The sequence below is a fragment of the Phytophthora sojae genome (assembly GCF_000149755.1).
Source record: "Phytophthora sojae unplaced genomic scaffold PHYSOscaffold_4, whole genome shotgun sequence".
In the NCBI taxonomy this organism is placed as follows: Eukaryota; Oomycota; class Peronosporomycetes; order Peronosporales; family Peronosporaceae; genus Phytophthora; species Phytophthora sojae.
This window is the reverse complement of record NW_009258118.1, coordinates 2,120,864-2,145,442: the sequence shown is the minus strand read 5'-3', so window position 1 is coordinate 2,145,442 and position 24,579 is coordinate 2,120,864. Positions and strand designations below refer to the sequence as shown.

General features: G+C 56.7%; 12 protein-coding genes across 12 annotated transcripts; 7 read left to right on the top strand and 5 right to left on the bottom strand.

The window, feature by feature from the left end:
• Positions 1-123: 123 nt before the first annotated feature.
• Positions 124-880, bottom strand: PHYSODRAFT_351115 (hypothetical protein; the record flags this gene model as incomplete). The annotated part of the gene is made up of 1 exon (XM_009527908.1): positions 124-880. Exon 1 carries the CDS (start codon positions 865-867, stop codon positions 124-126), a length of 744 nt encoding a protein of 247 aa, XP_009526203.1. The 5' UTR covers positions 868-880.
• A 275-nt stretch (positions 881-1,155) lies between these two features.
• PHYSODRAFT_503320 (hypothetical protein) lies at positions 1,156-2,646 on the top strand (the record flags this gene model as incomplete). Its single annotated transcript, XM_009527907.1, has 2 exons — positions 1,156-2,463; positions 2,575-2,646. 2 exons carry the CDS (start codon positions 1,156-1,158, stop codon positions 2,644-2,646), a joined length of 1,380 nt encoding a protein of 459 aa, XP_009526202.1.
• Positions 2,647-2,747: 101 nt separating this feature from the next.
• PHYSODRAFT_559851 (hypothetical protein) lies at positions 2,748-7,501 on the bottom strand (the record flags this gene model as incomplete). The annotated part of the gene is made up of 5 exons (XM_009527906.1): positions 2,748-3,183; positions 3,273-3,412; positions 3,518-3,568; positions 3,736-3,790; positions 3,992-7,501. The coding sequence occupies 5 exons, from the start codon at positions 7,499-7,501 to the stop codon at positions 2,917-2,919; spliced, it is 4,023 nt and encodes a 1,340-aa protein (XP_009526201.1). The 3' UTR covers positions 2,748-2,916.
• A 1,199-nt stretch (positions 7,502-8,700) lies between these two features.
• Positions 8,701-9,519, top strand: PHYSODRAFT_498410 (hypothetical protein; the record flags this gene model as incomplete). Its single annotated transcript, XM_009527905.1, has 2 exons — positions 8,701-9,174; positions 9,310-9,519. Coding segments are annotated over 2 exons (684 nt in total), but the record flags the coding sequence as incomplete, so codon positions are not given.
• Positions 9,520-10,083: 564 nt separating this feature from the next.
• Positions 10,084-10,434, top strand: PHYSODRAFT_500635 (hypothetical protein; the record flags this gene model as incomplete). The annotated part of the gene is made up of 1 exon (XM_009527904.1): positions 10,084-10,434. One exon carries the CDS (start codon positions 10,084-10,086, stop codon positions 10,432-10,434), a length of 351 nt encoding a protein of 116 aa, XP_009526199.1.
• Positions 10,435-10,573: 139 nt separating this feature from the next.
• Positions 10,574-13,752, bottom strand: PHYSODRAFT_498089 (hypothetical protein; the record flags this gene model as incomplete). Its single annotated transcript, XM_009527903.1, has 4 exons — positions 10,574-10,921; positions 11,018-13,294; positions 13,362-13,643; positions 13,720-13,752. The coding sequence occupies 4 exons, from the start codon at positions 13,750-13,752 to the stop codon at positions 10,574-10,576; spliced, it is 2,940 nt and encodes a 979-aa protein (XP_009526198.1).
• Positions 13,753-14,815: 1,063 nt separating this feature from the next.
• PHYSODRAFT_264327 (hypothetical protein) lies at positions 14,816-15,403 on the top strand (the record flags this gene model as incomplete). The annotated part of the gene is made up of 1 exon (XM_009527902.1): positions 14,816-15,403. One exon carries the CDS (start codon positions 14,816-14,818, stop codon positions 15,401-15,403), a length of 588 nt encoding a protein of 195 aa, XP_009526197.1.
• Positions 15,404-16,431: 1,028 nt separating this feature from the next.
• On the top strand, positions 16,432-17,130 carry PHYSODRAFT_499101 (hypothetical protein; the record flags this gene model as incomplete). The annotated part of the gene is made up of 1 exon (XM_009527901.1): positions 16,432-17,130. One exon carries the CDS (start codon positions 16,432-16,434, stop codon positions 17,128-17,130), a length of 699 nt encoding a protein of 232 aa, XP_009526196.1.
• A 1,473-nt stretch (positions 17,131-18,603) lies between these two features.
• PHYSODRAFT_500788 (hypothetical protein) lies at positions 18,604-19,044 on the bottom strand (the record flags this gene model as incomplete). The annotated part of the gene is made up of 2 exons (XM_009527900.1): positions 18,604-18,723; positions 18,937-19,044. The coding sequence occupies 2 exons, from the start codon at positions 19,042-19,044 to the stop codon at positions 18,604-18,606; spliced, it is 228 nt and encodes a 75-aa protein (XP_009526195.1).
• A 1,557-nt stretch (positions 19,045-20,601) lies between these two features.
• PHYSODRAFT_439981 (hypothetical protein) lies at positions 20,602-20,994 on the bottom strand (the record flags this gene model as incomplete). The annotated part of the gene is made up of 1 exon (XM_009527899.1): positions 20,602-20,994. A coding segment is annotated over one exon (393 nt), but the record flags the coding sequence as incomplete, so codon positions are not given.
• A 1,270-nt stretch (positions 20,995-22,264) lies between these two features.
• Positions 22,265-22,432, top strand: PHYSODRAFT_418979 (hypothetical protein; the record flags this gene model as incomplete). The annotated part of the gene is made up of 1 exon (XM_009527898.1): positions 22,265-22,432. A coding segment is annotated over one exon (168 nt), but the record flags the coding sequence as incomplete, so codon positions are not given.
• Positions 22,433-23,880: 1,448 nt separating this feature from the next.
• PHYSODRAFT_501076 (hypothetical protein) lies at positions 23,881-24,078 on the top strand (the record flags this gene model as incomplete). The annotated part of the gene is made up of 1 exon (XM_009527897.1): positions 23,881-24,078. A coding segment is annotated over one exon (198 nt), but the record flags the coding sequence as incomplete, so codon positions are not given.
• Positions 24,079-24,579: the final 501 nt, after the last annotated feature.

Sequence of the window (24,579 nt, the reverse complement as noted above, 5' to 3'; positions counted from 1 at the left end):
TCCATCTAGCGCCGGCAGCGAGCCGCTTCCTCTCTTATCTGGCAGCGCGTCACATACAGCATCGGCAGCAGGTCAGGACAGTCCAGTCGACACCTCCATACACACCCAGCAGCAGCCGTCTGTCTACCTGGTTGCTGTCCGCGTGAAGCACTGGATCCTCGTGCCCCCCTGGCTGAGCGAGCACTGGATGATCTCCCTCTTGAGCCCGCACTTGGCGCTCTGCTCGTCGATCTCCCGCTCTGTGTCCTTGTCATAGCCGAAGCTCGAGCACATGAGGAACACGCCGCTGGGCGACAGCAACCTGTCCACAGTCCAGAAGAGCAGCGGCACCACCTCGCGCGCGTAGATGACGTCCGAGCCGACGATCAGCTCTGTGGCGTGCTTGCTGCCCGCCGGGCCGGTCTGCAACCTCTCGAGCGCCTCGATCTCCTTGGCACCGTCGGGTCCCCAGCGCAGACTCTGCGTGAGGCACGTGGCCTGCGCGCGCTCCTGCTGGCCGGTGTTGTGCTCGATGACCTTGAGCACGCCCGGGTCGTGGTCCGTGAAGATGACGGTGGCGTCGGGCCGCAGCTGGGCCACGGCCAGACCCGTGAGCCCGCAGCCGGCGCCCAGCTCCACCACGTTGCCGCTCGGGATGGCGTCGCGGTGCGCGGCCAGGTACTCGCAGAGCGCGGGCGCCGCGGGCCACACGTAGTGGCCGGACTGCAGCGCGCCGGGCTCCTCCTTGGCGTACGTGAGCAGCACCGACACGTCGTTGTTGGCGCCGTACTCGTAGCGGCACGTGACCTTCTCCAGACACGCGTCGAACATGAAGCCCACGTCCGTGAGCAGTCCCTCCGTGCCGTCCTCCATGTCCAAGGTCTCCATCCTGGCCGCAGCGGTAGCTTAGCTTTTCGATTGTGGGGACCAGTGGTGTGTCCGTGCAAGATGATTGTCCCTAGCTGCTTGATTGCGTATGTGAAGTCAAATCGGGTAGGCACACCAAATAACTACCAAAACCCATATAATAGACCATATTATAGTCCATATATGTTCGCCACACCATGGTATTTTTGGCGGGAATCATCCAAAAGTTCAGAAAGACCGCGCGCAATAACATAACATAGCTTCAGTCAGTGACTGGCTCAGTGCTCAAGTGGTCATCCTGCTGCTGCCATGAGCTACGCGCTGCAGCGGCGGCTACCGCTGGGGCCGCTGGACCGGCAGGTAGCGCGCGCGGGCATGCAGATCTGCCACAGGATCGTCATGCAGCAGCTCTACATCTCGCGCGCCGACGCGGCCAAGCAGTGGGTCGTGGTGTCCAACCCGTCCGAGGAGTGCGTGGACCTCACGGGCTTCCGACTCAGCTGCAGCGGCACGCGCGACGTCTTCCGCTTCCCGACCAGGTACACGCTGCTGCCAGGCGACGAAGTGACGGTCTGGTGCGCGCCCGGAGGCCTCAAGCTGGACGAGGACAACCTGCTGCAGCCCTACCTCTTCTGGACCAAGGCGGACGGCTCGCTGCGCCACGAGCCCTTCTTCTCATCTAAAGCCAGCGCCAATGAAGTGCTGCTACTGGACCCGTTGATGGTTGAAGTGGCGTCCCTGCGCGTCGCTGCAGACGGCAGGAAAGAGTTCCGCGTGCTGCACTGCAAGTCGGGGCACTCCAGGACCGTCCGCAGCGAGATTGACACTCGGTTCTGCGTCGGGTGTCTGTCTCCGCCTGAGTTCGAGACACGCACGTCGCGACCAAGTCCCGAGAGCGGGAAAATCACGTCGCCGGCTCCAAATGAGCGCGAGGTTTACGTGTTCTCGAGATACTGGGGCGTGGTGTCGGACAAGTCGCTGTTCGAACACTTTCTGGCGGTCTTCTTGGTGCCGCTGATTGAATCGTTCCGCGCAGTGCTGATCTACATCATGATGTGCACGTTCCAACCGGTGTCCAAGAGCGGACTGGGTCCACAGCTGCGAACCAAGGTGACGACGTTGCTGCTCATGATGCTGGCGTGCGACGTCGTCTCGCGGAGACTTATGCTGTTCATCAAGAGTGGACTGCTTGTTACTATTGCCAGCTTCACGTCCGTTGTACTGGATCGCGTGGCGGTGGTGGTGCTGTATTTGTCGCTGCAGAGGCTGTACCCGGCGCTGGGCTCGTCGTTCCAGTATATGCTCACCTTTGACTTGGGCATTGGCTGTGTGAACGCTGCCGCGGTGCATGTGCGGTTTCTGGAGGCAAGACGCGACTGGCATCCGCTGTTCAAGCAGTTCGCTCGATGGGGTCACCGCTCTCGAGGGATCATTTGTGCCTGTGGCATTGGTCGCGAGCTGTTGCTTCACCTGCTGCTGCTGCTCCCGTTCAGCGATCACCCGTCGCCTGTATGGAAGGCTGTGGGTTATCTGCTCGTGCCGCTCTTCACGGTGGCTTCGGGTGTCGACTTCTTGCGCGCTGTTGCCACCATCCTACACATGGTCAGATACCCGATTGTACAAGTGACAACTCGATGGCGACAACTCCAACAACGCGCGCAGACCTACCATGAAAATGTGTACGAGTACGAAGAGGAAGAATGCTTCTCTGACGAGGAGGAACCTCAGAAAGAGGCCCCACCCGTTGTGTTCTCCACGCCCAAGACTCTCCGCTTCCGATCCCTTCGCCCGTATAGTTAGAAATATTTAGCAAAAAGTAGAAGTAGACATAGCAAACAAGCTAATGCTGCCAACCAGAGCTCATACATCCACAACCACCAACCCACACGTCAAGCAATTAACTTGCCTCCAGCATCAGCCAAGTATGCAGTATTATCATGCATTAGGCATTACTTGAGTGACCGGAGCGCTCTCTCTTCTCTCTCCTGATTCCCTTCATCGTCTCTCTTCCCCTGATCTCCTCCCAGGTGTCAACCGCAAGGAGTCTCGCCTCTGGCCAGCGACACGCTTCTAAAAGTTGGTGCCCTCAGGCGGCTGCGGCAGGCGTCGGTTGGTGGGCGAAGCCATCTCGGCGCGGATGGCCACCAACACGTTTTCAATGCCGTTGTTGCGGTGCCAGCTGCCCAGCGCCGCCAGTCGTCGCGGGTCCACGCGGCCCGACTGGGGGTCCACGCAGCTCATGTTGATGCGGCTCGTGAAGTGCACCTCAGGCGGCATGTGGGGGTACTGGTCGCTGCAGTGGATCCGCAGGCTGTAGATGCGGCCGTCGTGGCACGTCTGTACAGGCACGAATTGATACACACGAAAGTAAGTCAGCCGATAATTCGCCTTCAAGAGCTCAGATCTTGCAGTAAATGATGACTCACGCCAGCAGGGCCGAGGATGGTGCCGATCCAGTTTGTGAGGAAAATGTCGTCTGCCTGCTCTAGTCCGTACGAGATGCTCATGTCGCCATGGCCCTTCTCGCTGTTCTCCAGCTCCTCCAGCAGCTTAAAGTTGCGCGGCACTGCCCAAGAGCAACAAAAACACAACCAGAAACCTCGATATTAGTCTCTTTACCGCCTCCATCCTCCGTGAATGGAGCCGTCTCCAGCCTCGTCAGTTGACGCACCGATCACCACCTCTGCACCGTGCTTAGCCATGGCTCCAAACGCGTGACTCGCTGCAACAAGAAGTACGGTTAGATTTATGCCTGTATCTCAGCCTACAGAGATCGGTTCCGGGTCTGGAGACGCTCAGCAAAGAGGGCAGACGCTGCTGGACATGAAGACGGTGCGTATAGCGGTGTTGCGCGGCTGTGGACCTCCTAGCGGCACGCGGTTAATCGACGTGATCTTACCTGGCTCTTGCGGTGCTTCGGTGAGTTCTCGCTTGGAAAGTGGCTCTCGCCTCCCCCCTCAAAAGGACTATTGAAGCGTTGTCATTGGAGGAAAATGAGGAGCTCTTTTTTGACGAATCAGAGTCGAAAGATGCAGTAGAAGGACAAAGGTGGACATATTCCGTCCACCAGCGTCTACATGGAATCTATTTCTCCTTATCTATCTATCGATCCAGTATATCACAGCTGGAACTCCTTCTCGCGCACCAGGACGGCACGCAGGCGCTCCAGCTCGCTGCGCCAGAGTTGAGCCGGGGTCGTGGCCTGCAACTGCTGCAGCTTCTCCTGCTTGGTGTCGTGCTCCTTCTGCAGACGGTCAGTGAACTCCTTGGTGAAGCTCATGAGCGACGTGTTCAGCAGGTAGTCGTAGTCGTCGCTTCCGTCAGCTTCGGCGACTGCGTCGTCCTGGACGCGGCCCACGGCAGCCAAGCCGAGGTCCCCGACGTGGTCAATCGCCTCCTCCTTGAAAGCCGACGCCGGAGAGAACCCGTGCTCCTTCAACAGCTGCACCAGCTCGGCCTTAGGGATACGGTCCTTGAGGACCTTCTGCAGCTCGCCGAAGGACACCTCCTGGATGAAGCGGATGCGGTTGCTCAGGCGAAGAACCTCTTTCGTTTGGTGCTGCTCCAGGTGCTGCTTGCGCTTCGAGTACAGCTCCCGTCGGATACCGTAGAAGTCGCGCAGAATGTCCTCGCTCGTCTCGTACTTGACCAGCTGTCCATCTGCGTTGAACGCGTGCATGTTGCTGGTGCTCAGAGGCGCTTCAAGGCGCAGCACCTTCACCAAGGCCTCACTGTCGCCGGCATCCCCGCTATCTTCCTCCTTCGCGCCGTCCTCCGCGTACTTAGCAAGATCCGAGCGGGTCATCGAGATGTCGAAGCGCACGTCGCGATCCGAGTGGTGCTCCGAGAAGGACCGGATAGCCTTCTTGCCCACCAGGTCCCACAGGAACTTTTTGTAGTCCTCCACCCACTTGCCTACTGGCAGCTCCGTAACGCGCAGTGTCGAGGTGTTCACTTGCTGGACATTTCCGCGAGACACGAACGAGTGCTTTCCTGTTTGGCGAATGTCTCCACTGAAGCCCTTGGTCCACGGCGTCATGGACGCCAGCTCCACCTTCGACTGATCATCTCCAGCCTCCTCTGCATCAAGGAGCCTCAACAGGTTGTCGATCACCACTACTGGGTGGTGGCAAGGGATGGATGAAGACCAACCTGTACCGATACCCTCCGCGCCATTAACGAGCAACATCGGGATGATAGGCACGTAGTACACAGGCTCAACTGGGAAACCATCGTCGTCAGCGTAGCGCAACAGCGCGTCATCTTCCTCAGGGAACACCAGGCGCGTGTGCTTCTGAAGCAGCGTGAAGATGTAACGAGGACTAGCGGCGTCCTTGCCTCCCTGCAGTCGAGTACCAAACTGACCGGACGGGTACAGCAGCGGGAGGTTGTTGGAGCCCACGAAATCCTGCGCCATGTTCACAATCGTCGAGTGCAGCGAAGCCTCGCCGTGGTGGTAGGCCGTGTGTTCACTACAGTAACCTGCAAGTTGCGCCACCTTCACCTCACTCGTTAGCTTGCGCTTCAGACAGGCGAAGAGCACCTTGCGCTGTGAGATTTTGAGTCCGTCGACCACCGACGGCAGCGATCGCGCGTTATCAGCGTGCGAGAACTGGATGAGCTCACGGTTCACGAAGTCACGGTACGTCACGTCGCCCGAGCTTGTGTCGAGGTAAGAGTCGGGCGAGTATTCGTTTAACAGCCAAGCCTTACGGTCTGCCGCACGCGCTTTACTGAATACCATGTCCAAAGCATCGCCGTCACTGTCGCCGCTCCAGTGGAAATCCACGAGGTGGTTGTCCAGGTCGCTGAAGTATTCGCGTCCTTCAGCGCTCGTGCTTGTACCCAGACCCTTGTAGTACTTGATGGTGTAGTACTTGAGATCGGCCGGGTCGAGTGCAGCCTTCCACTCGAAATACTCGGGCAGACTGAAGAAGCGGCGGGTCTCTAGGCCGCGCTCAGTGCCCACGCGCTTAGAGGTCGGACTCACCTTGATGATGGGGGTGATGAACTCGCTGATAAAGCCACCCTCCTTCAGCAGCTCAGGCCAGAACGTATGGAAGAGGTTGAACAGCAAGCCTTTAATGTGCGAACCATCGTGGTCCTGGTCCGTCATGGCAATCACACGTCCGTAGCGTAACTTCTGGCGAGCCTCCTCCGTGCCATAGTGCTCATCCATGCGAAGACCAAGAATCGTACACAGATGAGCGAACTCGGCGTTCTTACCGAGCTGCGCGACAGTTGCATCACGCACATTCAACAGTTTTCCGCGAAGAGGAAACACGCCATATTGGTCCCGTCCAACAACTGCAAGTCCAGCCACTGCTAGTGCCTTAGCTGAATCACCCTCGGTCAAGATAAGCGAGCATTCACTTGAGCGAGGTCCACCGGCGAGATTGGCGTCCTCGAGCTTGGGCACATTCACTGAAGTGCTTTTAGCGCGCGTGGACGACACCTTCTTGAGCAATGCAGCACGCTGACGAGCGCGCGCACTCTGCACAACGCGCTCCACAATACCAGAGTCTGAGATCACGAGCTTCAGCAGCCTTTCGGAGAGTGCGCACGTAGAGCCGTACGTAGGCGGTCGTGAGGACATGTACTCCTTCATCTGTGAGTCGAAGGTCGGGTTCTCAATCTGGCAGTTGATGAAGATCGCCATGTGTGGCTTCACCTGCGCAGTGCTGACCGAGAGCTCCGGATACTTTTTGTTGACGTGCTCTGCAACACGGCGGCAGATCTGGTCGCTCACGTAACCAACGTGGGAGCCACCACGCAGAGCCGACATGCCATTCACGAAACTCACCTGGACAAAACCCACATCGGACGGCAACACACCAATTTCCCACCGCTTATTCACCCGGGAATACATGTAGTCCGCGCCAGAAGAAGCCTTGCTGTCGCTGTCTTTCGATGCTGCGTTTGACTTTGTCGCCTTCGAAGCAGGAGACGTCGTAGTGGAATGACAGAAAGCCTTGATATACGACTCAAACCCAGAAATCGGCACCTTCTTACCGTTCAGAGTAACTTCCACATCCGACAAACATCCCGCTACATCGTACACGCGCTTCTTCAGCACACGGGCCATGCTCGCGGTCAGCTTCTCCATCTCAAATCTCTCCAGGTCAGGCGAGAACGAAACTTTCGTGAAATCTTTGGCCTCTTTTCCAGTGAACTCGGTGATCTCCGGTTCTCCACGCGTGCGCATATTGTCGTGCCAGACCTGTTTGTACCGCAAACCAGTGGAAGTATCCCCCGTCTCGACCACAAACTCGGTACTGAAGATATTCGTCAGCTTGGCGCCATATCCGTGTCTTCCACCGGTCAATCTCGCAGCCGTATCGTCGAAATTGGATCCCGTGAGCAAGTGTCCCAATACCAACTCGGGCACGTACACCTTCTCGGTCTTGTGGAACTTGACGGGGATACCTTTGCCGTCGTTGTACACCGAGATCCACGGCCTGTATCCATTGGCCTTGTTGCCAGGCTCAATGACCACGTCCAAGTGCCGCATGCTCGGGTCGCGCACCTTGTTGTCCACTGCATTGACGATGATCTCGTCGAAGATCTTGTACAGCGCAGGAACGTACTCAACGGCCTGCTGCTTCATCCTGAGCTCGCCTCCGTCCTCCTTGGCTGCGCTGTCCGACGGCACCATCCACATCGTGTCCTTCGTGGCCTCCACCGAGCCAATGTACATGCCCGGACGCAGCAGCACGTGCTCCAGCGGCGTCTTCTTCTGATAGATGCTCTCGACGCTGCTGAAGCTGCGCAGGTCCAAGGCGGACAGTCTGGCGCCCACAAAAGGACCATTCTGGCGTTGCAATAGCAATGACCTCTTGGAATTACTGCTAAAACCGCGGTTAATAGGTCTAGAAGCCGACGACAGCAGCGATGCAGCCGCGCGAGAGGAACAGCGCGCAGTTGCGGCCGCTGCGCGCGTCACCTGCAGCCCGGAGTTGCACGAAACCGCGGCACGAGCACTGGAGAACGACGTGCCAGCTGTAGAGCCGGCATTTGACGCCTGCGCAGCGCTAGCGACGCCGCGGAAGGCACGTCGCCGACCAGCTCCGCAGCGCCACATCTTTGGTCCGACTTGACGTGTGGAGGAGATCACCAGTTACAGTACGTCTCCGAAAGACTGCACCATGCTTTTCCACCAATGAAACATTACTGTACATATCTGCCAATCCAAGCTTGTCGTTCTTGTAGAGAGATGTCACTAAGTTCTCCCCCTCACCAGTCATTTTTACGTAACTGATCGTAGAGTTTCAGTAGGTATGCGAGGTTTTTCATAGCGTTTCACAAATTTTGCATTTTTCGAGCTCAACACCAAGGTCGAGCTCAAACATCATGGCGCGCAACGCACACGCTGCGCCCTCGTCGGACACGGAGAGCGAGCCACTTGAGCAATCGCAACCAGCATCCACTGCATCTCCGTCTTCTCTGGGCAAACGCGCGCAGGACGACGCGCTGGCCGCCGCAGACAGCAAGAAAGCGCGAGCGCGCAAGGGCAAAGACGACCCCAAGCGCCGGAAGAGCGACGACGAGGCGGAATCAGAGGCGCTGGCTGCAGCATCTGATCCCAAAGACGCGCAGGAAGTGCCGGTATTGGAACCGGCAGATGCAGTGCAAGAGGCGGCTGCAGCTTCCGCCGTGCTCGGAGATGCCGCGCAGCCTGTGGACATGGTGATCACTTCGGAGGAGGCGGCGGGTCTCAACGCTGCAGTGGCGGCAGCTGCTGTGGAGCCGCCGCAGGTGCAGGAACAGGTCCAACCTCCAGTGCAGACTCAGACGCAGGCGCCGCCGCCCAAGCCCAAGAAAGGCCGGCGCGTCCGCAAGACCAACCTGGAGAAGATGGAGATCCTGGCCTTCGTGGACCAGGGAGGCTCGCAGGGCGCGGCGGCGGAGAAGTTCGGCGTGTCGCGCACGGCTGTGACCAAGATGGTGAAGGAGCGCGCGGCTATCTCGGCCCAAGCGCTCGTGGAGAGCGCCACGAGCAGTCGAAAGGTGCTGCAGTACCAGCACAAGCTGAGCGTGATCGAGGACATGCTGTACAAGTGGCAGATGCAGATCGAGCTCGACGCGCCGGCGCTCAAGATCACGGGAGATCTTTTGCAGTCCAAGGCCATGGAGTTCCGGAACAAGATCCTGGCAGACTACAGCAGCGAGCTGTCGGACGAAGTTGTCATGTCGCTCACGGACTTCAAGGCGTCGAACGGATGGCTGCATCGGTACATGCAGCGGCGCAGCATGCGCTCGCTGCCCAAGCAGCACGGCCAGGCGGGAGTCGCGTCATTGATGACGGACAGAATGACGAACGACCAGCGCGTTCAAAAGATACGCGACCTGCTGCTGACGGTGTCGCCGAGCTGCATTTGGAATCTGGACGAACTCGCGCTGCGCCATCGCACGACGTCGGCGAGACTGGACTCAGTCGTTAACATGGATGTGCGTAGTCTCGAGCGGATTTCAGTCCTGATGGCGGTGAGTGCTACGGGGGAGAAACTGCACTTGCAAGTGGTTGGCAAAGACCCGAACCCGGAATCGTTAAAGGATGTGGACACGCTTTCGACGTATGGAATTCACTATCGCGATCATTGTCGCGCCTCGCAGGACGCAAATACGATTGCAGACTTCATCCAGGCCATGAATCACGAGGCGACCGTGAGGAAAGAGGTGTGGTATCTGGTCTTGGACAGCTGTACGGCCCACGTTGCTGCCGCTCATGCGTTGAATCCGTCGGGGTCGTTCCGAAATGGTTTTAGCTTCGACTCCATCGTACTTCTCTTCTTGCCTCCTGGTCCCTTGGGCGATTCCCAGCCATTTCACCAAGGTGTCGTCAGATGGTTCAAGTCGCAGTTCCGGCGCGAAATGCTTCAGACTTTGCTTCACGAATATGAGCAGTGGGCGGAGACGAATAAAGCCGAGGGGCAGAGCAACGGGACAACGGCGAGTGACGGATCTCCGGTGAACGAAGTCTTTGACGTCCACGCGCACACTCATTTGCGGAACGCGATGGGCTGGTTACAGAAGGCGTGGGAATCTGTGCCTCCGTCTTTGATTCGACAAGCTTGGTCGGCGTGTTTGTTCCTGGCTGCAGCGCTGCCTGGCGACGGTGAAGCAATTGATAAAGAAGAAGAACTCAAGGCGTACACAGAGCTGCTCGAGCGACTGACAAAAGTACCAGCACTTCAGAAGACTCTCGGCCTTGACTTCACCGACAATCCTAGTCAGTTTATGATCGACCTCGTGGATTTCGACAAGTCCGAGGCGAATGGAACGGATGAGGTCGCAAAAGATAACGAGATTGTCATCGAAAGTTTAGCAGCACAAGGGCTACTTCGTGACACACAGAGAGCGTTGGTGCTGGAAAGTATCAAGAGCGATGACCTACCGATGCTTACTGTGACCGAGGCCAACTCGAGCGTATCGCGGTTACTGCACTTTATGTCGCAGGACAGCGATAATTTGTTGACACTGTCAGAGAGGCGAACGGGGCGTGCCAATTTGTTGATTCTGCAGCGTCTGCTGATGAAAGCTCGCGACAGAGAGCGCGAGAGGGAAGCAACGACAGACTTTACTGTATAGCTACCAAGTCAATCATCATGGTGCCTTCCAGTCGGTACGTGGGTGTTCATGGATAACATTGAGGAGGAATACATACGCCTACGTGGCTGCTGATTTGTGAGGACAACGACAACGGAAGGACTAAAATGACATGATGCTGTCAGCTTTCGGCTGGATCGCCTGCTGCCTGAGCGCCACTACTGCCATCTTTATTCTTGTGTAGTACAGGTGCCGAGCTAATTCGTGTTACCCCCTTCGACTGTGCGCCGCTGCTCGTGCTCGAAATCGGTGGCAGCTTCTTGCTGTTGGAGGAATGCGACGGACTGGACTCCATCCCACCGGCGCGACCTGCCCACTCGGCTTCTTTGCGTGCCTGGCGCTTCGCCTCTTCCTGGCGTTTTTTACGCTCAAGAGCAAGTCGTTCGCGCTGCCGCTTCAATGCTGTAGCTGACAAAGGACGACGCGAGAACAACCGGTTGCTGCTGTCCCGATCGTTCGCGGCGGACGACTTCATGCCGCCATCTCCGCCGATTCCCGACAACTTCAGCTTTAATGCGCTGTTCGGTCCAGCCCCCGTTGATGGCTGTGCCGACACTCCAGTAACACGCGCGTCGTCAGCAAAGTCTATCAGGAGGCTTGTGCTGGCACTGCTGGTGTCTGCCTCCGTCTGCTCTCTCACGTCCACGACGCACACTGTTTCAACACCGATGAGAGATGCATGCGTCGATCCCGAGCTTCCAAGTGCTGCGGCACTCGAGATCTGAGCGTTCACAATGGCTGCTTGGGAAGCTGGAGAAGTGGTGCCGAGCGCCTCAATTTTACCCCCGGCGTGGACGTACACATGCTTGATGCGGTCGTTCCGCTCGAGTGCTTCAGCCAGCACTTTGATGCCGTCTTTGCCGATCTGGTTGTTCCTCAGATCCACTTGACGCAGCCGACACGTCGAAATACAGAGCACAGCTGCAATAGCACGCGCGCCTTCACTGGAGATCGAGTTGCCTCGTAGCTGAAGCTCACGGACATTGGTCGCGTTGCGGAGAAGTGCCGCGATGGCGTGCACCTCCTCGTCACCGACACCGCTTTCTGGAAGTTTGAGGATCCCGGATGAAGCCGAATTACGATCGTCGCCAGAGTCGGAGGTGGTGATCAGTGCGCGCGACTTGACCTCGTGCACGTAGCGCAGCAGTGTCTTGCGTTTGGCGTCTTCCTCCGTGGTGAGCCGCTCTTGCATCCAGCGGGTTTTGCGCGAAAGGTGCGCGATTTGGTCTTCTTTGGCTACTAGCTGCTCCTTCACGTCGGCTACCACGTCTTCGCTGGTCAAGATAGTGGTTAGCAGTGCTGCGATACGCTCTACTAGGAGCTGTTTGGTGTTCATGCTCTTCTGCGCGCGCTTGAGGAAGGCGTTGATACCCACTCGCTCAAGGAAGTCGATGGATTGCTGCTGGGCCTTTGGCGTGAAGTTTGTTCGCTTGGCCTTGATAAGCAGCAACCCACCATGTGAAGCGCGGCACTCGACAAAGAATCGGCCATTAGCCGCTGCGGCTGCGTCCTCGGGGTGGGTGGGCTCTTGGTTCCCACGTTGGTGACCTTCCTGCTGGTTGTCCCCATCAATGCCCATCGTCATCGGCACCCCAGACTGCTCCATGGCTAGAGCCATCTCGGCCATTTTCTTCTGAGTAGCCTCGAACTTGATCGCTTGTGCGTCGAGTTCGTCCTGCTTACAACGGAGAGCTTCAGTCACGACGCGGTTGCTCTCAGCTGTCGCGTGGAGTTTATGAGCGAGCTCGGCCCCTTTCTCCTGCAAGGTCGTGAGCTGCGCCTGGAGTTTTTTCGTTTCTTCCTTGCTCACGATCTTGGCCTCCTCGTCGGCTTGCATCTTGTTGAGCAGGAAGGCAACACGAGAGCTCATGGTTTTGATCTTCTCCTCGAGCTGTTTGCGCTCGTCGGCCTCTTTGAGCTTCGCCTTTACTTCGTCACTGCATCGCAAGGATAGCTGTGCGTTGTGCTTCTTGAGTGCCTGGAGCTGCTCCAGCAACACCTTCTTGTCCAATTCGGACTTGACGCGAGCTTTGCCCTCCTGGGTCCCCTCCTTCAGCAGTCGAGCGTTCTTCTTCTTGAGTGCAAGCAGCTCCAGCTCCTTCTGTTTGAGACCGTCGATCGCTTTGGTCTTGCCCAGCTCGGCCAGTTTGAGTCGCTCCAGCAGCTGAAAGACCTTTTCAGCCATCTCACGGAGCTGGTCGGCAGAGTCTCGGTTCTCCGCCTCCATACGTGAGCGCTCCTGTTCAGCCTTGTCGAAGCGCGTCTGCAGCTCTTGCTTGTCTCGCTGGAGATTGCCGTTCTCGATGAAGAAGTTCTTGTTGGCATCACTCTGAGCGCGTTTGGCCTTGGCTTCAAGCTGCACCTGCGTTTCAAGCTCCTGGTTGCGAGCGTGGAGCTTCCGCGCCTTCTCTTCAGCTGACGCGAGCTGGTCGTCGCTCTGTCGTTTGGCTTCCTCGAGCTGCTGGAGCTTCTCAAGGAGCTGGTACTGCTTCTCCTTGCGGACACGGAGCTGTTCCTGCAGGGCCTCAAGCTCTACTTGTGTCTTCATCTTCAGCTCAACGTTGCATGCACGCAGTTGATCGCTCTCGTTCCGTAGTAGACGCACTTCTTCAGCTCGCATCTGACCCTCGCGTGTGGCACGAGTAGCTATTTCTTCGTGAGTCTTCGCAGATGCCAAGAGCGAAGCATATCGAGTCTCCAATGCCTCAAGATCCGACTTCAACGCTGCCGTCCGCGTAGCTAGCGACGCGCTCTGCGCTTCTTCATGCTCGAGCAGACGCAGAAGCTCAGTGTTGTGGTCTGTCAGAACACGCACTTGAGTCTCGCGCTCCTCGATGCCAGTCTAGAGAACAGCGAGATGCATCAGCAAAAGGTCATCAATACCCATACAACTCAGGCGCGCGACGGACCTGAGCTTTGATGAGCGTGGTTTCGGCGGCGCGCGCTTTGCTCTGCAGCTCGAAGTTTTGGTCTCGAAGGCTGCGGTTCTCCTCTTCGAGTCGGAGCATGTGCATCTTCAGCGTGCCGATCTCGTCGTCCATTGCATTGAGCGACGTCAGCAGCTGCGTGTTTTGGCTGCCGAGGATCTTCATCTGCTCGTCCTTCATGGCGAGTGCCTCGGCCGCCCGCGTCTCCTTGGTGCCTTTCTGGGTCATGGACGACACCATACCTGCTGCATCGGGGCCCGAACGCTACAGCATCAAAAGAGAACCGCTTGGAATTAGATCGCAATGGAGTAGATACCCACTGCAAGGGACGACTTCGCACCTCCAAGCCCGACCGCAGGGGCGACTGGCTCATGGTTGTTGATGCTCGCCAGGCAGCAAGCAGCAGGGAGAACAAGCGTTGAGCAAATGCCCAGCGTTCTGCTGATCCGCGGCTGTAAACGTGGTCTTGGTAGCCTAATCATAGCCCTGCGTCCGTCTAATTTGGTCTGCACTATAGCACTTCAACTTCGCCCTACCAATCACCAATCACCGGTGTGCCGATGATATAATACCTTGCTCCACTGCTGCCCTCGGTCTCCACTGTACTGTACAGTGGAAATTCCTCTGGCGACGACTTTTTTCGTTTGCGCGACGCGCACGAAGAGATAAAAGTGCCGCCCACTGGCTGTTGCTCGCCCCAGCAAAATCAAGCTGCGTTTCGACGGGCAGACAGACACGCCGGAAGCGACTGCAAAGCGCGCAAACTACGCGAAGCAATCATTTGCTGCTGTGTTTTGCTGTTCGAACTGACACGCATGACCTCGGAGGTCGTCGAACCAAGGAATTGCTCGCTGTGCGGCGGCTTGGTTGCGGCGCTCTGCCCGCTGTTTCCCCTCGAAATGGCTACAGCATTTCCAGAATTGATACGCATATTCGTTCATAAAGGTTGTTGAGCTGATGTCATCAAATCCCACGCGTGTCAAAGTTGGACCATTTGTGTCACCAATGGACCATTTGCGTCCACTTGGGGGCATCATCACACGAATCTGTTTATGATACCCCGCAGGTGTGTCGCGCGGCAAGACCGTCTCGTGCACAGGGGGCAATCCAGCGGCCCGCGCGCACGTTGCTGTCTAACGGACCATGGTCTCTGCTGGCGGGATTCCCGCGTCAGGTCACCCCCTTGGTTTGCCCCGGCACATCAATTCAGGTGCGAGGCTTGCTGCGTATGACAGCAACGAAAGCGTAGCCATACCACCCTTCACACGGTTGAAGCTGCTGCCCGCAATCCACTCAGTGCCCGCCGGGCGATTGCGCTGCAATGTCGCTGACGATCAGTGAAAGTATCTTGTGGACATTGAGCTGAGCAGCGGTACGTACACCAGTGCTTCATTCTCCGACTTACCAGAACCCTCGACAAGGCAGGCGGCACCACCATGTGGCCAAGTGAGGACGACCGGCGATTCTATTGCCCCGTTGAGCAGTGCGGCCGCGGGTTCAATCGCAAGTACACGCTCACCGAGCACATGAAGACGCACACAGGGGACAAACCTCACGTCTGTCGAGCCCCCGAGTGTGGTAGGAGATTCGCCACGTCAAGCAACCTCGCGCGGCATATGCGTCTGCACGGCCCGCTGCCGCTGATTAAGTGTCCGCGCGACGGCTGCTCGCGCTCCTTCTTGAGCGACGTGCAGCTAGCCAAGCACCTGAAGCAGCACGACGCGCCGCGAACGCACCCCTGCAAAGTGGCGGGATGCAACAAAGTATTCACCACCACAGGCAACTTGAACCGGCATCTCAAGAAGCACTTGACGGGCGCCAAGCGCGAGCAGCTCGCGCGCTCGTCGCTCGCGAGTTGGGGCGTCCCTCGGAGGTTGAGCCCCACGGGAGTGGAGCAGGATTACTCGGCAGGTGTGAGCGCTGATGTTATGATGGACGTGACCCCTGCCCCGATTGACAGGCCGTGTGACGAGCCCTGGAGCCCCGAGACGCTTGAAATTCTGGGGCACATGTTGCTGAGTTGAGTCATGGAGTGCGTAAGAGTAAACGAAGTCGAATTGCGAAGTCTTAGCGTATGTAAATGAATAAGTGTGCGGTCATACAATACTTGGAGGTTGCGCGATCGAGAGCTAACAACGAAAAAGGCAGCCAAATGTGCCGTTTTGCTGTTCGAACACTGGCTGAGAGCATCCCGAAAGAGAAAAGGGAGCACGCCGCCGACTACCGCAATGTGTTGCTGGAGACAGCTTGCTCTGCAGTAAGCAAGCAGCGAGCTAGCGCTAGCCCAGCTTCGACGGTGAAGTGCATCCGCCACCCTCGTCTTACAGGAAACGCAGACTCACGGGGCATGCGCGGAGCGGCAGCGGACACGCCACGCTTTCCTGTATCGCCTGGTGGTTTGCGCGCGCCCCAGTGGACATGCTGTGCAGCACCATGCACTCGCCACTGGGCCATGGACCATGCGAGCGCATTCGTAAGCGTTGGTGTTTTCATTAGCCGATCGAGTTGAACTCTGCTTGGATTTTCTAACGCTGTGACGGGCACAGTCGGTGCACGCGGATCCCCGCGCCATGAAATCCGCGGTCGAGTCGGTAGCCCGTGCTCGCGGCGTGCGATGTGCCGGTCACACGAGGCGGGTCATGAATGTTGTGTGAGCAGCCCGAGCAATTTTGCGCGCGGCAGATGGCCAGCTGGGGGAGCAGGGACGGAGGCAAAGGAGACTCGACAACTGTATGGGCTGATGACCTGAGGCAGCTTTCGCTCGCATAGCCGCCACTGACGAGCAGGCAAATCGCGGAGGCTGAATCGCGTAAGACATCCATCACGCTGCGCTTGTCCAGCGTACAGCGAAAGGCCGGTCGATTGCGCGCGTCTCCGGGCTGGGTTCGGGGGGACAGTACCGCACCAACTGCAGCGTCAGCATCGGCGCTTTCGAACAGCTTGCTTCGTCGGTCTCATTCCCCAACTTGCCCAACACTAGCAACAACAACAGTCAGCGAGCGCCATAGCTTCAGCTACTACCACCACCCGGCTACACCACAACAGCTCAAACATGCAGGCCCTCCAGCTCGATCGCATCGTGATCCCGACGGACACGACCCCCAAGCAGAACAGCAGCAGCAGCAACGGCAGCAGGGCCTTCCAGTGCCCCGACGTCCGCTGCGGACGCCGCTTCAACCGCAAGTACACGCTCACGGAGCACATGAAGACCCACACGGGCGAGCGTCCGCACGTGTGCCGCGCGCGGGGCTGCGGCAAGCGCTTCAGCACGTCGGGCAACCTCTCGCGCCACATGCGCCTCCACGGCGCCATCGAGCCCGTGCACTGCCCCGTGAGTGGCTGCACGTGCAAGTTCATGAGCGACATCAAGCTGGCCAAGCACATGCGCTCGCACTACGTGCCCCGGACACACACGTGCCGCGTGCCTGAGTGCGGCAAGTCGTTCAGCACCACGGGCAACCTGAACCGCCACCTCAAGAACCAGCACTCGGAGCAGGAGCGCAAGAAGTACAAGGCGCCCGCCCCAGCATCGCCCACGCTGAGCTCCATGTGCAGCACCCCCACCGGCCAGAAGTGCTCGACCCCCTCGCGCGAGAGCCCCACGGGCATCGACCAGGAGTGGAGCAACAACGCCTGGGACCTCGCCTCCGACGAGAGCGACGTCGAGCTGCCGGAGCCCTTCGAGACCGCGTGCACCATGCCGTGGACGCCCGAGATGCTCGACATCCTGTCGCGAATGCTCCTCGACTAAGCGAGCGTGTAAACGACTTAGCAGATAGTGTACAGTAATTTATCCCGAATCAACACTTTGACAACCACCACCAGAACTGATCGATGTCTTGATAACCTGCATGTACCACAGCATGCACCGCACCGCGCGGCTACAGTACACAACGAACACATAAGACATCAACGCCTTGCCAGGAAGCAGCCTCGATGGAGGAGGCTATTACTGCGACCAAAGCTACGGAGTAAGCAAATAATTGCTGCGCGTTACAGCTTTAGCTGCGCAACAGCTGAGGTTGACTTTAATCGCACAGCTGCAATGCAGCAATGACAAAGAGACCGAAACCTAGGGCCGCGTGCGAGCCTATGGTGTTCTGTAGCTCTGAGGTTCTCGTTGAGAAGATTTGGACTAGGGGACTGGATTCCAGGTCATGTCTTCTGGGCCCAAGGAAGACCGACTGTTCCAGTCACATATTCACGCTGACGCCACCTTGGATAACAATTTGTCGCTTAGACTTGGCTACAGGAATCCCGTAGAGAGAGAGAAGCCGTGGTCACATGTGTAGGGGAAAACGTCAAAAGGTGTATGCGTTTGGAAAACGTTTGTCAATAGGTGTAGTGGTCGTGGGCGTCACGTCGCGTACTGACACACGTTTTGGTTGCCGCGGTATTTCGGCCGAGGTCGGGTCATACAGACCCAGGATCGAGCTTCCAAGCACAGTAGTTTATTAACGACACGCTCGTCCGGTTCGTGGTGCCCATGACTTTGATAGCGAATTGTACGACTGAGGGACTACAATGAACGTCGTTATCCATTGTAGCCAGGCCTCAGCGTTGCCACAGTTCTACAATACCTACACTCTCCCCCGGTTGGGGGCTCTCACTAGAGCTCGTTCACCTCCGAAATTCAGATGCAAAACCTACCTAGTACAGCCATGCTATAGACGCTTGCGGTTTGCGTTGGTAGTTCCTTGTAGCCACAATAGCGAAGTTGTCGAGTACAGTTGCTCTATATGCAACTGTACTCGACAACTACAGTTGCTCTATATGCTATTATTAGTTGACCGTGTTCGCTGCTAGTTGCATCAGGTAGAAGCCTTCCTAACCCCGGGTTTTATGGGTTTGGATCTAAGCCCACACGCCAGTCACCGCATTCGTTGCTGATGCAGCTTTATGATGCACCTTAGTGCGCTTGGAACCACATACACATACTGTCATACCGACAACCTAGCATACACCTAATGACACGAGGTAACCGCTTCTGACAAAACGTTTCAAATTCACACACCTTTTGACGTTTTCCCCATGTGTAGACAAAACCTCGAGTGACAACTACCGTAATTTAGATTTCATACTACATATAGCTGATTATTGAAGTTGTCGTGTTGCAAAGTGGACACGAGATGTACATGTACCGACGATTTTATGTTCGTATTCTGAAGTGCATCATGCAAAGTGGTATTTACCGGTACCCTTAAACACTGCTGTCTAGATCTATCTACTCCACGGCAGCTAGCGTATCGATATCTCTGTTCGGATCCACGACGTGACGTATCACGGGGACTTCATCGAGGAGTCTGGAAAGCAGCTCCCAGTCCGGCTCGATATGGAGCAACCGCTGCTCCTCACTGCTCGCGAGTGTTGTCGTCACGTCTTTCGGAACGAGCTTGGCTTTCTGAAATCCGCTGACTATTACGGAGCTGGGCAGAGAGTTCCACGCTTCCTGTCGCTTTTTGGCTTTTACTTGGGCTGCCGTGAGCGAAGGGTAGAAGTAGTTGACTGTGTCGCGCATTTTCTCCTTAGTAACGACTGCGTCGTAGAACTCGATCACGCTGAGCTTGTGTTGAAAGGAGACAGTAACACGCTTAAACTGCTTCGGCAGCTTTCCTGTTCCTGTTGTGCGTGTCCGCCCTCCCTGCTGACCTGGAGAGCGGGACATCACTTTCCGCGGACTTGGCGTGCGCTCCATGGTTGTTCTCTTGCAATGACTGGCCCTCTTTTGCTGCATTTGCTCTATTTATACCCTACGTATTATGAGAACTCAACTGATGAGCTGGGTAAATGGCGCGATATCATTGGCTAATGCCTGGTATGAAGTAAGAGATCTGTCTGTAGTATGAGATCTAAATTACGGTAAATGGAGAACCAACGCGAGTACTCGAACAGAGCGTCAGTGCCCTGCTCTGTAGACGATTTACTTCGAAATACATGTATTTCATGACACCAGCATTCAGTAGCAAACCACAGCTATCCGAAATGTTCTGCGAGTATACCGCAATAGCTCAAGGTGTTTGCTGCCGCGAGTATATGTATGCTAGCCGACGGCATCAGTTGCAGGTGCACTGCACCTGGTGCAGCCCGACCTGGTGAGACGTGTGCACATTCAAAGGTTTTGTGACAGGGTTGCCTTGTACCGGGCCGAGGTATGCTTGGGACAAGGCACGGCTCGAGCCCAAGTGCATCCACCACCACTTCTAATTGTGAGAGGTACTGTAGCAGCGGGGTAACAGCATTACAAAAGCTCTTGCGCATGCGTACAGAAGACGCGGACCCTTGCAGGTCCGCGGCCAAGTTCAACATGTTGCCTTTGTGCTGAGAAAACTGCAAAAGGCGCGTACTGGACGAGTTTTTCTGCTAAAGACGCATACTCGGCAAAAAGCGCATACCGAGTTTCTGATTCCACATAGGAGTCAGACGATCAAGCAACTTACACGGGCGCGCGCACACCGTCAATGGTTACAGTTCCTTCGCTTCCTACCTCAGGGAAGCCCGAGGACTGGCACATCATTCGGCCGCAGGACTCCTGCATGCCTGACAAACTTGCGCAGGCTATGGGCTATCGGACGCACGAGTATGGTACGCAGCAACTATACCTCAAACTCCACCTCGAGCTGCGAATTCCGCATCAATGCATACACCTGATACGGCATGATACGGCCCAAGGGCGGTGTGAGCATGCTAGCTGACACCGAGGTGTGGGTACATTTCGCTAGTGTGGAACAGATGCCGGTGAGCAACGTGGACACCCTTGGATACCATACTCGCTCACGTCGACGTATATTTACTAAGTTACCGGACAACACCGAAGCACCTTTCGTAGGTACACTGGCTGGTGGATGGCTGCGCCTCCTAAATACTAACAACGCACGGTGGGGTCGTGCAGCGCGCTCACGAGAGTGTCGAGCATCTCGGAGTTCCACACGTCCTCGAACAGCTCCGAGCACGAGCGTGTGGGCGAGTAGATGGCCTGTGGCCCTTGCTGCCCGTACGGCGGCAGCATCGGCTGCTGCTGCTGGGCCATGATCTGCTGCGGCCAGCAAGTCGCCATGCGTGGCTTGAACACGGGCACCGTCGGTCCCATCGCGGTCCATTGCTCGGCGCTCGTGGGGCTGCGGTGTAGGAACTGCGGCGGCATCACTTGGGGCGCGGTGACGACCACCTGGGGTACCACGACCGTCGGATTCTGCTGAGCCTGGAATTCACCTACCGGCAGGTCCGGGTGCTGGTGTTTCAGGTGGCGGTTCAGGTTGCCCGTCGTGCTGAAGGTCTTGCCGCAGCCCGGCACCAGACACACCTTGACCGCGCCGCCGTTGTGAAACTTCATGTGCTTCTCCAGCTTGTTGTTGCTCGGGAAGGTGCAGATGCAACCTTGCACGGGGCACTTGAGCGGCTCGATGTAGCCATGCAGGCGCTTGTGGCGCGAGAGGTTGCCCGAGGTACTGAAGCGCTTGGCGCAGGTGGGCACGGGGCAAATGTGCGGACGCTCGTCCGTGTGGGTCTTGACGTGCTCGGCGAGCGTGTACTTGCGGTTGAACTCGCGGTGGCATCCGGCCTCGGAGCAGCGGTAGACGCCCGACTCACTGTGTTGGCGCCGGAGCTCGGGGCTCATGTTGGCCTGAAACTCGGTAGTGATGGGGCTCATGGTGCTCATGCTGTTGTGTGGTGGAAGGCAAATGTGAAAGTGAGCTGCTGAGGACGGCGCGATCCGCCCAGCGGCCGGGGCGGACCAAGCCACTGTCGATCGTCGGAGCTGTCCATCGAAACCACGCGCGGCTTTTTATGTCGAGGCATAGTGAAACCAAGACAAATCTGACTCCCTAGCCGTTACTGTACCCCACAAATCGAGTCGGAACGCCACACTGACGTCTGGAGTTCGGCTAGCCGAACGGCGTGTGACAGCGCTCACTGTTCGTAGAGGAAGAGCCACAAGCGAGCACCTCGCCAGCCTGAGATATCGGCGCGCTGCTGTCTCCGCCTGAGCCAAGCCAGGGCAGGGCTTCCATGTCCACTTTTGCCTCGCTTGACGCCGAGTTGCCGTTACTTCGCACGGTACCAGCCGAGTCGAGTCGCAAGAGCTCGATCTCCGGGCCTGGAGCTTATGCTTATGTAAAGTGTGAAGCCCGTGGACACGCTTCGAGGCAACGAAATCCGCGCGGATGGTGTCATGGTCCGACGCGCGGCGAAAAGGACGAGCCTCTGAGATCCAAGGACTAAGATCCACCGCGGGCTTTGCCGCAGGGCCGAGGGCGGAATGAAGGAGACCGAGAGCACGAGATCAACTCGATACCGAACAAGAAATCTAGCGCTCTGTAGTTGCATCGCGCGGGCGTCTGCCCTTAGCGTAGTGTCGTCTATAATAAATGCAAGCAACAGTTCGAATAGATGGCGAAGTCTACGGCAAGATCCATGCTAATACAGTAGAAAGCGTTGTGTATGCATTAACCCCTCCAAACCGGGTGCTGCATAATGCAGCTTAGATTTGAACCCTTAAACTGCATATATGCAGTTTAAGGAAAAAATGACTTGATTTTTGTATGATTTGTATTTTTCCATGACAAGAGGTATACAAACTTTAAGATAAAAGTTTGCATTGTTTCTGTTTGCGCCTTTCTTTTTCTTACATACGAAATGCCACTCATTTGTCTAAATTCGAGATATAGGAATTTGCAGTTCTTGAAAACTGCAACTGATCTACAACTATCTTTGGAGGGTTGCGGCACGTTCCAGGCACGTTCCTACATTGGCTGGACCACGCCGCCTTTGTGAATTCAGCCTCATTCGAGAATTTGCGGCCGGAGGAAGCAAGTCAAGTCAAGGCGATGGTGAAACCGTGTGGAAAGATCCTGCGCGACTGCGAGGTCACAGCGCGTGATCTATCGTTCAGGTCCGTCTGGCGAGAGCTCAAAGCTCAAGACTGGACGCAGAAGGCGCCGCCACGACGAAGTCTGGACGATCGCTACTTCTACATCAGACCCGGCGGCAGTACAAGCGGGGCGTCGGGCGTCGACTACTTTATGGGCGAGGAGGGAGTGCTGGAGTATTATGCGAACGGTGGGTTTATATTGAATGGTTTGTATTTATACAGAACTGACACAAATTTGCTGCTTTTCCTTCTAGTTCTTCGGAGTCGTGCGCGTGTCCCCGCCACGACGTCTGCCTCCTTGCCGTCGACGCAACTTGCTCCTGGCGACGCCCAGTTGGCAGCTGCTGCTCACGTTGTCAGAGAAACCTACGGCGCTGAAATCGAAGCTACAGAAGCCCGAGTGCGCGAACAAGCGCGAGTCCGAGCTGCTACTGGCTCACTGCCCTCTTCGAGCTCAGTGCCACAGCCTACACCAAGTCCGCTACCTGCTCGGCGTCCCAGCGCTGACGTGGAGACGCCTCCAGCATCAACTTCGCGTCCGGTACCTCCTCCACCGCCCAGCTCCAGCAAGGAGACGTATCCCGCTCCTGTATCTCGCGGCCACGGAAAGCAGCAGGCAAGCCGCTCGGTCCGACGGTCGCTGGAGCCACCATCGACACCGTCGACGCCAAGTCGTGGCAACCGTCGACCTTCGCGAGTATTGATCGCGACCTCACCGCATGTCGACCAAGGTGGATCAAGTGATGATGACCCAATCTCGAGTGCTGCGAGTGCACAAGAAGCCGTGGATTCCTCAAACGACTCGAGTGACGGTATGTTGCATCTTATGCTGACTGATATGCTGCATTTTAAACGGAATATTATGCAGCTTTTTATACTGCATGCCATGGTGTATCGTATTCTGCATACTATCCTGACTGTATTGCTGAATACTAACATGCTGTGTTATTCACTGTAGATGGTGCAGTCACTCACGAAAGCACACCGGGCGACGAGTTGCTGGCCGACAACATTGACGACAACTTGAACACCGTGGATGCAGCTGACGGTGCATCATTCGGAGCCATGGAATCCGGGGATGAGGCTGAGAGAGATGACGTGGAGACTGGTGAGCACGGCTCGGACGACGGTGCGGAGCAGTGCGCACCTGAAGATGTTCACGACGATCCTGATGAGACTGAAGAGGAGGTGGCTGCAGAGGTGCTTTTCGCTGAAAATTTCCTCGAGTCAATTGGAGGCGAAGACGAGGTTCTCGCCGGAAACCTGGAGAACGCTGTCCTGCGCAACATGACTGCCACAGGTTGGGAAGACGTCGTCGAGCCCGACATCCACAAGCACTTGTTGGCTCCCTACGAGCCCATCGACAACGCGTCTAGCTACCCAGCTTTGCGCCAAGGCTACTCGGGGCCAACAGCGGATGCGCTTCGGCGAGATGACCCCCCCGTGGCGCTATTCTTCTATTTCCTGCCAGTGGTGCTGTAGCATCACATTGCTGCTTGCTCCAACGAGTATCATCGGGAGATGCTTCCACAGCGCATCGACGAAACGTATCGGCGGTACCGACGGAAGCAGCACCTCAATTCAGACCTACCGAAGAAGACACGACGCGACATTCAGCACGATTTGGAAGGAATGAAGCCTATTTTACCTCACGAGTTGTGTCAGTTCATAGGCTTGTTGGTGGCGAGGACGATTGCGCCCAATCGCGGAAAGCTTTCCAACCACTGGAAAACCGCTGACGAAGGTGCCATTTCGCGCGGGTGCTTTGGCACTGTGCTCTCTCGCGACCGCTTCATGGAGATCTCTCGAAACCTCTACTTCAATTCCAACAAAGATCCACGCGCTAACACGGATCGCGCTTGGAAGATCCGCAAAGTGGTTGAAGTGCTTCAAAGGACCTTTGCACGTGGGTATATTGCGCCTTCCCACCTTGCCTTTGATGAGGCTGTGCTACCAAGTCGCTCAAGTTTCAACAAGATGCGTGTCTACATGAAGGATAAGCCTCACAAGTGGGGCGCGAAGCTTTCATGCTCTGCAGTGCTGTCATTGCGTACTGCATTCGGTAAGCTTTTTTTTGGTCGATTCAACTCACTATACTGTATTATGCAGTTTAGGCTGACTACTTCTGTTTTACTTATGCTGCATATCGACAGGTTTGAGGTCTATTGCGGCAAAAAGCAGCACGCAAGTGATGCACACAAGCCGGATATGAAGTCCGGTCCCGCCGCCGTCGTGCGGAACTTGCTGGAAGTGTTTGGTCGGTATGCCAGGAAGCAAGGAATGCGGCTCGTGGTGGTTGAGCGCTTCTATACTTCAGTTGCGCTCGCGATC